The sequence below is a fragment of the Mytilus galloprovincialis genome, chromosome 3 (assembly GCF_965363235.1).
Source record: "Mytilus galloprovincialis chromosome 3, xbMytGall1.hap1.1, whole genome shotgun sequence".
In the NCBI taxonomy this organism is placed as follows: Eukaryota; Metazoa; Mollusca; class Bivalvia; order Mytilida; family Mytilidae; genus Mytilus; species Mytilus galloprovincialis.
Window position 1 is genome coordinate 35,210,803 of NC_134840.1, and position 15,506 is coordinate 35,226,308.

General features: G+C 32.1%; 1 protein-coding gene across 2 annotated transcripts; it reads left to right on the top strand.

Annotated features, from left to right (window-relative positions):
* Nucleotides 1-1,307: 1,307 nt before the first annotated feature.
* On the top strand, nt 1,308-15,299 carry LOC143067793 (uncharacterized). Of its 2 annotated transcripts, XM_076241329.1 has the most exons (8): nt 1,308-1,431; nt 5,641-5,820; nt 7,365-7,676; nt 8,910-8,964; nt 10,395-10,477; nt 12,144-12,239; nt 12,854-12,943; nt 14,551-15,299. In XM_076241329.1, the coding sequence occupies exons 1-8, from the start codon at nt 1,311-1,313 to the stop codon at nt 14,979-14,981; spliced, it is 1,368 nt and encodes a 455-aa protein (XP_076097444.1). In that variant the 5' UTR covers nt 1,308-1,310; the 3' UTR covers nt 14,982-15,299. The 2 variants fall into 2 exon arrangements, with proteins under 2 accessions (XP_076097444.1, XP_076097445.1); XM_076241330.1 differs by lacking the exon at nt 12,144-12,239.
* The last annotated feature ends 207 nt before the right edge of the window (nt 15,300-15,506 follow it).

Consider the following 15,506-nt stretch of genomic DNA (forward strand, 5'->3'; position numbering starts at 1 on the left):
GTGAACTTCAATTTAACCCCTGGCTAGATAAAGGCAACAGTAGTATACCGCTGTTCAAAACTCATAAATCCATGGACAAAAAACAAAATCGGGATAACAAACTAAAACCGAGGGAAACGCATTAAATATAAGAGGAGAACAACGACATAACACTAAAATGTAACACACATAGACAAAATCCCACGAGAATAACAAATATAACATATATATATAACATAAAAACCAAATACATGAATTTGGGATAGACAAGTACCGTGACACGTCTTATCGCAATGTGAATTTACACTCAAAAATAAGAGAAAACAAACGACACAACGTTATAATGTAATACACACAGAAACGAACTATAATATAACAATGACCATATTCCTGACTTGGTACAGGGCATTTTTAAAGGAAAAAATGGTGGGTTGAACCTGGTTTTGTGGCATGCCAAACCTCGCACTTTTATGGCCATATGAAATATAACATCAAAATGACAACACAGGACTACAATATAAATAAATTGGAGAACACAATTGACAAAGAATCACACGAACAACAGCCAACAAAAGGCAACAAGTTCAAAATTTTTTATACGCCAGAAGTGTATTTTGTCCACACGAGACCTATGTGTGACGCACAGATACAAAAGTTTGAAAGCCGAAACGAGTACAAAGTTGAACGGCATCGAGGATCAAAAGATCAAAAAGGTTGTGCCAAAAACGGCAAGGGTTTTCTGTTAAGTTACCAATAGAAATTGACAACGCATGCATTGTACGTGTACTGGTTATTTAAAGAAAAAGAATGTCAACAATGAAAGTTAAACTACGGTATATCATTTGATTACTAATTCGATGCACATCAAATCATTCTTTATTTTTAATCTATAATATAAAATCAAACAGACCTATAAAAATCCAATTGCACGTGTTGGTTTAATCTATTCATATCTTTATTTATGTTTACATCGCTTATATGGTCATCTGAGGTCAAATCGATAGTTAATTAGATGGCGTCTGGACCAAAATACACACGAAACAAACCTATATATTATCTACCCCATGCTTTGTAAACTGTTTATTCTAGACTTTTGATAGTTTGGATAAATGTTTTACCTTGTTATAAATCAAATATGAGAACTTGAGTCAAATCGGTGACCATGAATTTGACAGCTAGTGCCCCTTTAACAAAACAATTATGTGTTCTATTATACTTTTCAAAAAGGTAAATGAAGCGTTATCACATATACTTTGATTACCAATTATATCCATTCAAATTTAAATAGCAAGCATTCTAAGTCCTTTGATATACAGTAATAAAAACAAACAATGGAATTCGACGCAGTAAGATTAAAAGACAAGAAAACAAACAACTATTGTGAATTTTGTTGTATCTTTATTGAAGGAATTTGCATTACAAAAATGTTGATAAAGGAACGTGGCTTAATACGTGAGTAATTAATTTACTAAGTTTACCATAAAGAAGTTTTTAGAAAACCTTAGGTAGATCTGTTTTAAAGACCGTACTTAATAGCATTTTTAAAGACTGCAAAGATTACATTATAATAAGTGAATTTAAGCTTTCGTCAAAGGCGCTTAGAAAATAGAAAGATCTTTTTACGTTAAGAGACTTCGCAAAAACTCTTTGAGGGGTCCAATGGTGGTCTGTTGCAAGGGAAATGTCTGTCACTGTCCAATATTCTCTATTTTTTCAATGGAGGTCCAAGTTGTCGCGATTTTTATCTCAGACGGCCTCTATTACAGACCTACCTCTTGTATTCAATGTGAAGTTCTTCTAGTCCTGAGCATGCATTATATATTTTACATTAGACGTTAAGCAATCATCAATCACTCATTGTGAAAATCAGCCTATTGTTATGCTGTTCTAGACCCCGTAATCGTGACACCTTTAGAAATCTCAAAATTCTCAAAATTATGCGTATCAATAGACCTAACACTCACGATTAAATAACGAATCCTCGTATAATACCATCTTATATTAGTACCGTTGTGTAAATCTTTATACCATAAATATTATGCATATCATTACAAAACTAAGTCTGGCCTAAATTTTATGTTAAACAAATGAGTTATCTTCCCTTGAACACAAAAGTAAATTTTTATTAAGATGAGCATTATCTTGGTGTCAAATAATATGTTTTAGATGTTGCAATTTTTTATTTTTTTATTTATTCTATGTATTAGTTTGCATTTATTATAAAATATGGATTTAAGGTATTTGTCACATATATGCAATATCATTTCAAGAAGTAAAAAATATGAAAGCAGTCTCGCATGAATTATGTTTTTCTTTTTTGCAAATATCATAATCACATTTGAAGAGCAAATATCATGATGGAGGGAAAAACATAAAAATAATATCATTTAATTGTCAAGGACTTCACATGAGGAAAAAAAGGGGAGATGTTTTTATTATCTTCATTTAAAAGATTAAAACATATATTGTATCCAGGATACACAGGATAACACTTTGAAGAACAAGATGAAGATTTGATAATATAATACCATTGTGTTTTTAATGCATTTGCATTTAATAAACGACGAGTTGCTCTCCTGTTTAAAAATGTTTTGACTATAAAATACATTATAAAACCTGGGGATTGCAATCTGGTGGTATTGGATCTTAATATTGAAGGCAAGAGATTTACACTGATTCATGGGTATTGGTCAAATGTTGACACTCCCTGCTTTTATGACAATGTAACAGAAATTCTAGCTCTCTTTGAAAATCAGCTTTGTATTATTTGTGGGGACTTTTAAATTTATTAAAAATTTCAAATCTGATACCAATCACTATATAAATTTAAAAAAGTCCAAGATCTAGAGAGAAAATTAAAAAAAAATAGAATATCATAATATTGCAGACCCATTTAAAGAGATATACCCTGAACTTAAAGGATGTATATTGAGAAGGAAAACGCCTTTTAAGCAATCTATATTAGATTTCTTTTTGATTTCTGTAAGCCTTACAGATGACATTTGTGAAGAAAGCATTGGTAATAGCTACAAGTGAAATCATTCGTCAGTGATTTTAACTTAAAATTAAAGGAATTCATAAAGGCAGATGCCTCTTTAGGTTTATTAACTCTCCCCTTTATGAGGCTGGTTTTTTTAAACAACAAATTACTAACACAGTTGAGCAAGATGAAATGCCCGTGTATAGAGGAGATGCTTTACATGTTAGTTTGCAATTAATGAACAACTATTTTTTGGACATTCCCCACCCTGAGATTTGAGACTAATTTCTTAAATAAACGATATAAAGGGAAATTCAATTGACTGATGAGATAGGAAAACTAGAAGAAAAAAAAGTTAAGCACAGAGGACAATCTTAATAAAATTGAAGCCAAAAAATGTCAACTTAGAATTTTGAGACGAAACATAGTTAAAAGGCAATATGTTAAGTCAAGAGGCCAATGGATTGAACAAGGAGATATATATATGATATCATTGATAAACTTACATCACTGTGTCGGCTATTTTGCTGATGACACTTCATTCAGTTATTCTTGTAACGACGGAGAACAGATTGAATCTGTTATCAATCGAGACCTGAAAGAGCTGAATGTTTGGTCTTCTAAATGGCTTACGTCTTTCAATCCTGGTATTTAGATTTTCACCAATATTGAAATTCCAGACCTAAGCTTTTCCTTAATTGGTAAAATACCCCTTTAAGGACATCTTGTGAGAACCTGAGAGTTCATTTCAGTAATGATGCAAAATAGAACAATCATATCGAATACATAATCACAAATGTAAAGAAACACTTACATTTTCTGCGTAAACTTAAATACCGGCTATCCCGAAACAATTTAGAGAAAATGTGTACCTTATTTTTACTACATCCATTATTGAATAACGGAAGTTTGGGCTAATTGTGGAATATGTTTTTCATTTGGATCAGAAAATTTGCATTGGTGGTTGCAATAATTGTATCCGGTCTACTTATTTCCACTTAAACTGAAACCTTGTACTCTGATCATGAGATTTGTTGGGAATCTCTTTTATTAAATCTTTGAGTTAAATTTCAATCGTTATAAATTTTGATTTTTTTTAAAGTTAAAACTAACATGAATAACATTATTATTCAAATATAAACATTCACAGTCGTACAATATGTCGATACTGTTACTTTGTCAGGGCACAAGGTCATGTTATTTTATAATGACGTCTTACGCCTATAAATCTATGAGAAGTTGAATTTAAACACTTTGATATTGAAGTCGAAGATACATGAATGGTTATGTAAAAAATGGCTTTAAGCTACTTTTCAGTAACAGCATGAAATTTCAGGTCTGAACTTCGTGACTTTTGTGTTTTTGTTAATAAACTCATCACAGATACTAGGAATGAAATTTTATATTTACGCCAGACGCGCGTTTCGTCTACAAGATACTCATCAGTGACGCTAGAATTTAAAAATTTAAAAATTACGAAGTTGAAGAGAATTGAGGAGCAAAAAATCCTAAAAGTTTTGCCAAATACAGCTAAGGTAATCTATTCCTGAGGTAGAAAAGCCTTAGCATTTTAAAAATTCAAAGTTTTGTTAACAGTTAATTTGTAATTATGAACATATCAATGATAAATCAAGTCAACACACTACTGGGCTGGTGATACCCTCGAGGAATTAAAACTCCACCGGCAGTGCCATCGACCCAGTGGTTGTAAATACACTCATCATAGATACCAGGACTGAAATTTTATATTTAAGTTGTTTTTGTGCATTGCATCGATCTGATGAGTAAAGCCCTTGTCAACTGATTTCTATAGTTTGTTTTATTTTGTGCTGTTAGGCCTCTGTCATAGGTTGGGGAGGGCTGATGCGCCTGCAATAATGTTAAAAATCCTACCACATTTGGTATGCTACTGTCCAAACGCTGCAGCCAGTAAATCATTGGTTGTTATTTGTTGATGATTACAAATGTATTATAAAATTGAGAATGGAAATGGCGAATGTGTCAAAGAGACAACAACCCGATCAAAGGACAGAAAACAGCCGAAGGCCATCAATTGGGAGTCAAATGGCGATAAAATCACGCACCAGAGGACGGCTTGAGGGGTCCCTTTAACCAGATGTGTACTAGTTCAGTGATTTGGACGACACACGTGTACTCAACTCCAAAAAAACATAATTGAACTAAAATTTTAAAAACTGATACAAGACTAACAAATGCAAAATGTTCCTGATTAGGGACAGGCACTAAAACGCGGCGGTGTTAAACATGTTTTGTGAGATTTCAACCCTCCCCTATACCTCTAGCCAATATAAAATAAACAAACCCATAGAAATTTTGGTTTTTCGTTTATTGGTTTTAACATAAATGCAGCCGTTAGTTTTATCGTTGGAATTGTTAGACATTTATAAAATTTTAGGGGCTTTTTGTTTAGCTTGGTATGCGGTATAGGTTTCGCTCATTGTTGTAAGCCGTCTGGGGATAACCCTCTTAGTTATTTGGTGTCTGGTGGAGGTTATCTTATCGGCAATCACATCACATCGTATTTTCATATATAAGCATGTGCTTAAAAATTAATTCAACATAATATTATCTACTTGAAATAAAAACAAAATGCTATGATCTTGTTTCAGTAACTTTTGTAACTTTAGACATGACTTGTATCAAACTAATTTTTGTTTCAGCACTATTTCTTTTGAGTATTAGTGATGCAGTACTGGTATACGAAATTCGTTGTCCTGGACGATCGGAAAAGAGGCTTCTTTCAAATCGATGTCCGAATCCCAGTCAGTTCCATTGCTTATTAACTGCTGCTGATGAAGTATACAAGTCGGAATGTCGAAATAGAGAATGGGTGATTAAAGGTATTAAATTTATGCATTCTAATTAAATATCAATAGTAAAAGGGTGTACGTCAAAATCTAAAAAGGAAATTTAAAGGGGGATTAGCTACGAAGTTATAACATCACAAAATAATTTTTGGTTTTATCGAGCATTTATAAAACCGGAATTGTGAAATAATGTATCGATTTAAGCAGTCAGTATGGTTCAATTTTGTCAAAATAAACCCATAAACATCTATGAGGTATAATATGCTTGCAAGTCAATAATTTAACTCATTTCTTATGTGCATTGTAGGATTTATCTTTTGCATTGATTGATAATTTGTTCTTGTCCCGAACATGAATGAAGAATTTGACAGCATAAGAAATCAAATAACGTTTATCAATCTTTACTTGACCCAATTATGGGCATTATATTATCTGGTCTGTGCGTCCGTTCGTCCGTCTGGCACGATTGAGGTAAAAGTTTTGGGTCAAGATAGTTTTTGATAAAGTTGAAGTCCTATCAATTTAAAACTTAGTACACATGTTTCTTATGATATGGCCTTTCTAATCTTAATGCCAAATTTTGAAATTTCACTGTCCACTAAACATAGAAAGTGACAGTGCGATTGGGGCATCCGTGTTCTATGGACACATTCTTGTTTCATTTGAATTTAAACCGGTTTTCTAACGGTATATATTAAAATCGGCGTGCGCTGCAGACAGATTATAATTTTCCTTTTTTCAAATTTTGTTATGATTTTTACTTTGATCATTCTGGTTACTGTGCTCTGATTTTACTTCATCGAAAGGTCAATCAGTTTAAAATTTGAATATTGTGTTTCAGGTGGTATAATTTGATTCGGTGAACTTTTGTCGATTTGTGTCGTTAAAGGGACACTAGCTTCGAAATATGAAAAAAATAGAAGATGATTTTGTTTGGTTCAATCATTAAAAAAAGTGAAATGATGAAAAAAATATTCGTTTTAAGCAGCCAATTTTGTTCATTTTGTCAAAACAAGCAAAGAAACATTGCTGATGAACTATTATTATTCACATCATTGCTTCCATATTCATGTGACCTTCAGTTCAACCCATTAGCTAGAGATTGGTTACGCATGTATAAATTATGTGCAGTCATTAATGTCCCTAATGAACACAATTAAGTTATGCCTGAAGCAAAACACATCAGTAGATGAAGAAAAGGGCTACCAGTCATTTTAACTTTTTAAGTGAATATTTACACAAATTTATCAGAATAGCCATAGAATTATGAATTAACAAAGTACATTAAAAATAACGTGATTATGTATTTGATTTAATATAATAATAAATTTATCTATATAAAGGTTAAATGTTGAACACACGAAAGTAATCTTCGTAAAAAGTAACTCAGCAGGATTACTGCAACCAAAACCGGGGTTGATCCTTGCCCAAACCCACATATTTTATGATTTTTCACTACTCCACATAAGTTTACCTAGATTCCACTTTGTTACCCCCTATATGCCTTGGGAAAGCAGACAAAGAGCAGTTTTTGATTTTTAACATCGACTTTGATGATATGAAATGTTCTACTTTAGGGAATTATCCAGTAAGACGAGGTTTTAGGCGGTATATCGATTATGAACCTTGTCCGATAGACAGATACCAATCATTTGTATTCTGGTCCAATGAAGATCATCAGTGCAGCATGTTAAAATCTTTGTGTTCAGAGGAAGGTCAAGTTCAATATGATAATGGAACAAGTACTAGTGATAAAAGATGTAATTGTGATACTGCAAGTGGTTATGTTTTTGCAGTCCCACCGAAAAATAAACGTTTTTGTGTGTCATCTGAAGAAGACTGTAGTTGTCTACAAAAGACATGCATGGATCTCCATAGACAGAATGCAGGTAAAGCTGTCAAGTAACTAATAAAGTTAAAAGTTTTCAAGCACGAAATATCTGTAATTTTTTTAGATACTGAATAAAAGTAAACTTGTGAAATGAGGATAATTTGTTGAAATAAGATTAAAACGTGTAAAGTTTTTAATCTTACCTGCTTTTACAACAATTATAAAATTAGGAAACACTTAACTGTCTCGAGCTCGCTCGCTTTCTTTGAACATGGAAGTAATATTCAAAAACTACTTCCATACTTTAGAGTAGAATGACATAATTTTCTTGCAACCATTATGTCATTACGATTTTTTTATTGGTTGGTAATGCATGATATCAAGTTTTGTTTGGTGTGTTTTTAAGTAGGTACAGTTTTTGGCCAAAAAATATAGCAGTTCTACAAAATTATTTAAATGTAAACTTTTAGCTATTTATTTGTAAGTTAAAATAAATATTAGCTGTTTTTGACAGCACAACGCACATGAATCGGATGCTAGATTACAGAAATTGAATTTAGCATTGAAGTTAAATTGTATACGGTTTCCGTAAAAAAAAAATCTGAAAAGTGACGTATATATTATTTAATTGATAGATTTTTCAGATTTAAGCTTGATCGTTAGCGTCTTTAATGCCTAAATCAGTTTAAATCTATGACATAAACTAATTGAATAGACTTAAGTAGACACTTTAGTTTAAAAAGTATCCGAAATCAGAGGATCTTGAAATTTGAGGCCAAAATCGGACCTACTCCATTAAATTCGATTCCTAAAAAAAATGGTTTTTCAGTATACCAGATACATGTATTTTTTAAAAGAGCATTAGCTTCGAGATATACGCAAAATAAAAGATGATATTTTAATCGTTCAATAATTTATGAAAGGTAAACAATAAAATAATATTCGCTCTTAGCAGCCAATTTGGTCCAATTTTGTCAAAATAAGACAAGAAACATCGATAATGAATCATTCACTTGCAAGTGAATGATTCGACCACGCGGATCCGTATTCATGTGACCTTCAATAAAGCCCCTTATATAGAGAAGGGTTATATAGGTGTGTTCAGCTATTAAAAGGAGACAATTAGACGTAATGTTTCCATAATCTATACAGAGAGCAACCCAATGGTCAATAAATTAAACACAGATTTGTAAGAACTTCCAATACAATTATGTTGCCATATTAGAAATTTGATTGCGGTTAAATCTAGTTTCTTCACTTCATTTGTTTCTGTATCATATATAATTTCTAGATAATGATTGTGCTAGACGGGAAATGATAGAAACATATAGAGTTTCCACGACAGGGTAAGTTGTATTATGTAACATGTTGTTTGTGTTGTTCTTACATTGCAAACTTTGATAAAACATTCATGTAAAGGGGGGGGGGGGGGGCGCTCACTAACATTTTTAACAAGCAACATTCTATGGGCCTGTCCCAAGTGAGGAGCCTATAATTCAGTTTGTTGCTGTGGTACATATTTGTTTTTCGTTCATTATTGTGTACATAAATAAAGGCGTTCGTTTTCTTTTTTGGATTGTATTACATTTGTCATTTTGAGGCCTTTTATAGCTGACTATGCGGTATATCTTTGCTCCTTGTTTAAGGGCGTACAGTGACATATAGCTGTTAATTTCTGTGTCGTTTGGTCTCTTGTGAATACTTGTCTCATATGCAATCACCTGTTTATATGTATGTGTGATAATGTAATTGTTTCCTCATACGTTGATGCTTTGTATAATACATTTGAAGTCTGTTGTGTTCATGACTTTCGAAGTAGATATTTCTGTCGTTTTACATTCAATGGTTAAAATTTAAATCTATCGAAACTAGTTTGTTCCTTTTATGATCATAGTGAAATCATAGATCGTTTTTTGCTTTGTTTTTTTTTTAGTATTTTCCCGCTACATCATTAGTATAACTTCATTTCATATCTTTATTGCCAGCAATTGCTCATTATACGCAAAGACGCATATCATTCTATCAATTGCTTTTAAATTGAATTCAGGGACTTTTATTATAATATGTTGTATAAGTTTCAAGTATACGTTTGGTGAACGCTGCAACTCCAGGATATTCATATGCAGCATAAAAAATTTCATCCAGCTCAAGCGTTTGTTTAGCGTATACCTGTACGCTACACACACGTAATACACACGCTACAAGCGCGTTGAAAACGCTATAGATAATTTTGAGACACGTTTAGAGCACGTTGTATACGTTTCAAGATCGTTCGACCTTAACCAAAACATATGGGTGTATGTTTGTAACAAACACCCTAAATAAAACGTCCCAGAGACGCCGAAAGCACGGATTATCGTCCGAGATACGACCGGGACGCGTCTCATATGCGTTTAGAACATTTTTGTTCCTTCGTAGCGTGCATTCCATCTACGTTAGACAAACGCCAGACTTACGCCAACATACTTTACTTGAACGCCCGATAAACGCTTTTGTACGCTTCTGCACGCTTAAAGCTCGTTGTACACACGATACAGATATGATTGACAGGTTGAATGCATCCAAAATTACTAGCGTATTAGCAGCGTACATGATTTTTTACCACGCCCGGCGTACGTCGGAGATATACGCTGATGTGTGACGCTGGTATAAGCTTGTTCATAATTAATTTGAGAACTAATTGCACGTTTATGCACTGCGTTAATTTGTAAACAGAAATAGAAATTTTTATTATATAAGGAGAATATCCATAACAGAATACTACACTGTTTTACAGACATAAGAGAATGGACATTAAAGAAGAACATAATTCAACAAAACAGATCTCCAGGTTTACAAACACAATACATATAAAATCAGGTACACCACATCCAACATTTTTTTTTCTATTTTGGTTATATTTTCAACCAATATAGAAACAATACTTTGCCAAGATTCATTATTATATAACCATTGTCATTAAAAAATGATTTGGCTCAGCCCTTAACAGGCTCATTGCATTTGCTCCAATTTTTTCACAATCCAATCTTTCATTTGCGCCTCAATGTTATATTTCATTTTCAATGGATCAAGTATTGTGTTAGTTCAAATAATCATGATGTCATCATAGCATTTACTTAAGCTAGCCTTTCAATACCGTCATAATCATGATAATGGTTTGGACTAGTATTGTAAAAATAATTATTTGAATATCAAGATTATTTATTCGTAACAAAAATACGTCACTATTTCTGATGTAATGTGTTGTCATTTTTGGAAGATCTACGTTGTTATTCCGTTGTGAACATGATGTAACTACTATTATCTTATTTATTTGTATGTTTCTCTGTGCTGAGGAATTTTGCGTTTGCGTGTGCTGTTTTTTTCTGTCACATAGTGTTGCCATTTATGCGATATCTTTTTAACATTGCCATATAAGCGTTTGGCTAGCTAGCGATAACATGTTGCTTTAAAGTGTTTCTGTTGTTACGTTATTTCTTTTTATAGTTAATGTGCTTCCCTTGTTTTTTCCCCTCAATCGATATATGACTTTTAAACATACTACTGTTGCCTTTGAGCGCCACTGAATAGTCTTAAGACGGACCGTGCGTCTGGCGTACTAAATTATAACCCTGGCACCTTTGGTAACTATTTACACCACTGGGTCGATGCCACTGCTGGTGGATGTTTCGTCCTCGAGAGTATAACAAGCTCCCAGTAGTCAACACTTCGGTGTTGACATGAATATCAATAACATGGTCATTTTCATAAATTACCTGTTTACAAAACTTTGAATTTTTCGAAAAACTAAGGACTTTCTTAACCCAGGAATAGATTACCTTAGCCGTATTTGGCGCAACGTTTTTGAAATTTTGGATCCTCAATGCTCTTCAACTTTGTATAGGTTTGGCTTTATAACTATTTTGATATGAGAGCCCCTGATGAGTCTTATTTAGACGAAACGCACGTCTGGCATACTAAGTTATGATCCTGGTACCTTTGATTCCTATAAATATCAAAAGGAAGACAGATTTGTGATTTTGTATAAAATCATCCTTTGTGAAGAATATGTAGGATTACCAGTTATGCTGTTTATTTCAAGATCCTTTGTGAAACATTACAAATATTTGTTGTTTACGTGCAAATAAAGTATTTATCAGCTGGAACAACGACATATTTGTCATGCAACAAGGATAATTTATCCACAATCTCCGGGGTAATGGCATGGGTTAAAAACCCTTGTGCTCATAGTACATCATATGTTTTAAGAGTCGATTTAAAAAAAAAAATTGATTGATTATAAGTATACTGAATTTTAGTCGTAAATATTTTTGTTAGCTATTTATTTATTCTTTGTTTAGACTTTTATCTTATGGTAATATTGTAAATTATCTGAAATATGCTTTGCAATGAAACAAATAACCAAAACCACATATTTAGTGCATTCGGCCTCTTCCATTCTTCTAAGCAAGTATGATACAAATGTATGATACAGAGAGCAGTTGGAATGCAACATAATACATTGTATATTTAACATTGTTTTCAGAAGGAATATTATTTTATGGGATGGCAGTGTTTCTAATTATTGTAACTATAATGTTTGATCTGATGGTAATTATTAGTGTTGCATTCTGTCGGCTAGGTACGTACCATTTTTACCGGAGATATGATAAAGATCATTGTCAAATAGCAAAATCAAATAATGTTGTTTGTTTTTACGACAATACCTCATACAGGAATTCCATTTAAACAAAATGAAAAGGATTTATAGCAAATAGAAATCTGTCTATCTTCAGACATAATTATATTGACGTTTTTTTCGGAGAAAATATTCATAATAAACGTTTAGGAATAACAAAAGGAATCTTCCATATTGGAATGAATGTGTTTTTTGTACAAATAATGTTCAAGGATAAAATGTTTGGAATTTAACATTTAATCAAACGTTGTAGATGAGAAAGGATCATGATATCAGCTGTTCGCGCCAAGACACGCTTAGCAATAAGCATGAATAACCTTCATGTTTATCGGTAAAAACATATAAGTGAACACAAAGAAACAAAAAACATCATATAATTGAATACGAATGAAACACACAAAAACATATATAAACTGTACATTGTAAATTCAAATGAAATAAAATTAATCTAGTTGTGAACATATTTGAACAAAATTTAACGTTTGCCATGCAATGCAAGAGTTGTAATTTTTGCTCAAGAAAGGCTTTTTTAATGTCTTCAGTAATTTATGTTTCAGAACTACTTTGTCAAAGGGAACATGAAAAAAGAGACACAGTTCTACCTAAAATCGATTTTGTAAACAGAGGAAAACAGTTAATTTTATCAGGTAAAATACTATCTACAGGAGTCAACGAAATGAACAGCCTCACTGAAACAGCTAAAGATGCATGGGAATATTCACATGCAGTCAATAACTAGAACTTTTTTATTAACCCCGGAAACTCATCAAGTATAAATAAGGTCGAGCATAAAGAGTACATCCACGTACAATCATATCGTATATTAAATCTAGCAACTCACATGAAAGAAATTAACACAAATGGTTCTTTATTTGGTCAGTTCTCGAAATATTCTACGCACAATATGTTAGAAAAGTGACTACAGATATAGGCAAAATACAGTCAACGTTTATATTGTTCATTTAGTCACCGAAAGCGACTTACAACAAATAAATAACAGTGTGGTCTGCTAACCTAATAAATTACACATAATATCCAGTATCTCCAGTATCTTTTTATAGGGAATAATTCTTTAACCTGTAGTTTTCTTGGAAGTGCTTTATGGATTATACATGCCTTTAATTTTTTTAGTGCAGCCCGATGCCCGTCTTTTTCATTTGCCCCTTAGCTTTGTGTCCCGGCCTAAGTCAATGAGTTTATTTTCAAATCAAAACATATTTAAATGCAACTACACCATGCGCTCAGTTTTTCAAATTTAAAACTTTTGTTTATTTGTTTATTCATTTGTTTATGTGTTCATTGATTAAGGTCATCCCCGTTATTTTGTGTATGATGGGGTTCGTGCTGCTCAGTTGTCTTTTATGTTAAATTTAGTGTTTTGTGGACCTGCGTGTCTGTTAGTCGGTTTTATTTCATTACTATGGCGTTGTCAGTATGTCCCCTGACCAAAAACCGGTCATCACTTTTGTATTGTATCAATGGTTTTAAAAATAAATAAAAGAAACGCAGATTCATTTCAAACGAATAAAAGAGGGACGAAAGATACCAAAGGGACAGTCAAACTCATAAATCGATAATAAACTGACAACGCCATGAATAACTTTCTAACAAAAAAGAGTAAATAACAGGTATAATAAGAGGTATTTTATTTACCCTATAGTTGTACTGTTGAAAAAATTAAATCACAGTATTTTCTCAGTCAACTTCATTAAATATTCTTTTGGAGAGAAACATAATAAGGTGATTTTTTGTGTAACAACATCGTACATCTTTTTGAATTTTTTGAAATATGATTGAATGTGTAATCTTATACTTATTCTGCACATTTGCAAGGAACGTAATACTTTGAAACCTCCATGACCCTATGAATATTTTACATTTAAAATTTCTTTATTGCAAAAAACAATTTGTTCACGAATTTCAATACAACGGACACCTTATAAAAACACAAAAAACAAAACGTGTAGACGCACATTTCTAGTAAAAGAAAAATAATTGCTCATATGTTAAAAAAACCATTTTCAATTTCATAGAGTGATTAACATACATGTGTTTATGTTTAATACAAATGGATTCGATTGTTTTCTCTGCTACTTGACCTGTTTCTTGATTTTTAAGATAAATTATACTTGTAGGCTAAAATCACATGGTCAATATTTTAATAATAAAGTTACAAATTACACATTAAGGTTATTTTAGAAAATAAGGTTTGAAACAAAAATTGTATGCAATTATAGTTTGATTTTTTTTTCAGATATCATTATTCTACACAATGACGAGGACTACTACAATTTTGCCATCTATAAGGATCACCTAAAATTTATTGCAAAGCAGTTCGGTCACAACGATGTTACTATTGAGTCGTTCAAGGATGTATTTCCATCGACGGAAAAGATTCCATTACGAGAAGTTATCAAACAATGTAAATTTTTATTTCTTTATGTTTCAGGAATATATTTTCCTTCTGAAGTTGCTATGTATGGACTGAATGAAAAAGAGATAAACTCTGTACTTATGTTGCCAAAGAAAATCACTAAATATCCATCAATCAAAACTGTGTGCGCTTATTCAAATTTTATTTACTCGGAAATCGATTTGGATTACTATAATTATAAAAACGAAAAAACAATTCGAGAATCGTACAAAGAAACATTTAAACTGATTTTGGAAAGTATAAAAAAGTAGGTGAATACATGTGTAATAAAAAATTCAAACACAACCTACTGAAAACTAACGTTGGGGCTCTATCATCATATCCAATTCAGTGCTGGTGACCGATCAACATTTTGAAGTTACTTCCCAATTCATATTGGATCCATTTATCTAATATGAAACAAATAATAATGCACAAGATTGAACAAAAAAGAAACATTAGTATGATGAACGGAATAGCATTGGATGAATGGCAGAGAAGAAACTGATGAAGACAATTTAAAATAAGTGTTGAGTTTGCATATAGTTTTTGTTAAAATAATTATGCAATAAACCAAATATGAGTTATGATATAGAACTTTGACGTTACAGGCTCAAGTAGTAGTGATCATCTAGAGAACACTGTAGTATTAAAGAGTACTGAATTGACTAAATTCAATAAAACAGAAAATACATTGAGGTTACACAAATAAACAATAAACAAACTTGATGCGATTCCTTATTTGACAGGGAACAAACCTATGTTTAGTTCAAATTAGCTTCATGAAAATATTCAGT

Bases quoted from the DNA above. Each gene is read 5' to 3' on its own strand.
- LOC143067793 (XM_076241329.1), top strand. From the start codon at position 1,311: ATGGAATTCGACGCAGTAAGATTAAAAGACAAGAAAACAAACAACTAT. The intron at 1,432-5,640 runs GTGAGTAATTAA...TTTTTGTTTCAG, and splicing joins AAAGGAACGTGGCTTAATAC to CACTATTTCTTTTGAGTATT. The intron at 12,240-12,853 runs GTACGTACCATT...TTTATGTTTCAG, and splicing joins TGTTGCATTCTGTCGGCTAG to AACTACTTTGTCAAAGGGAA.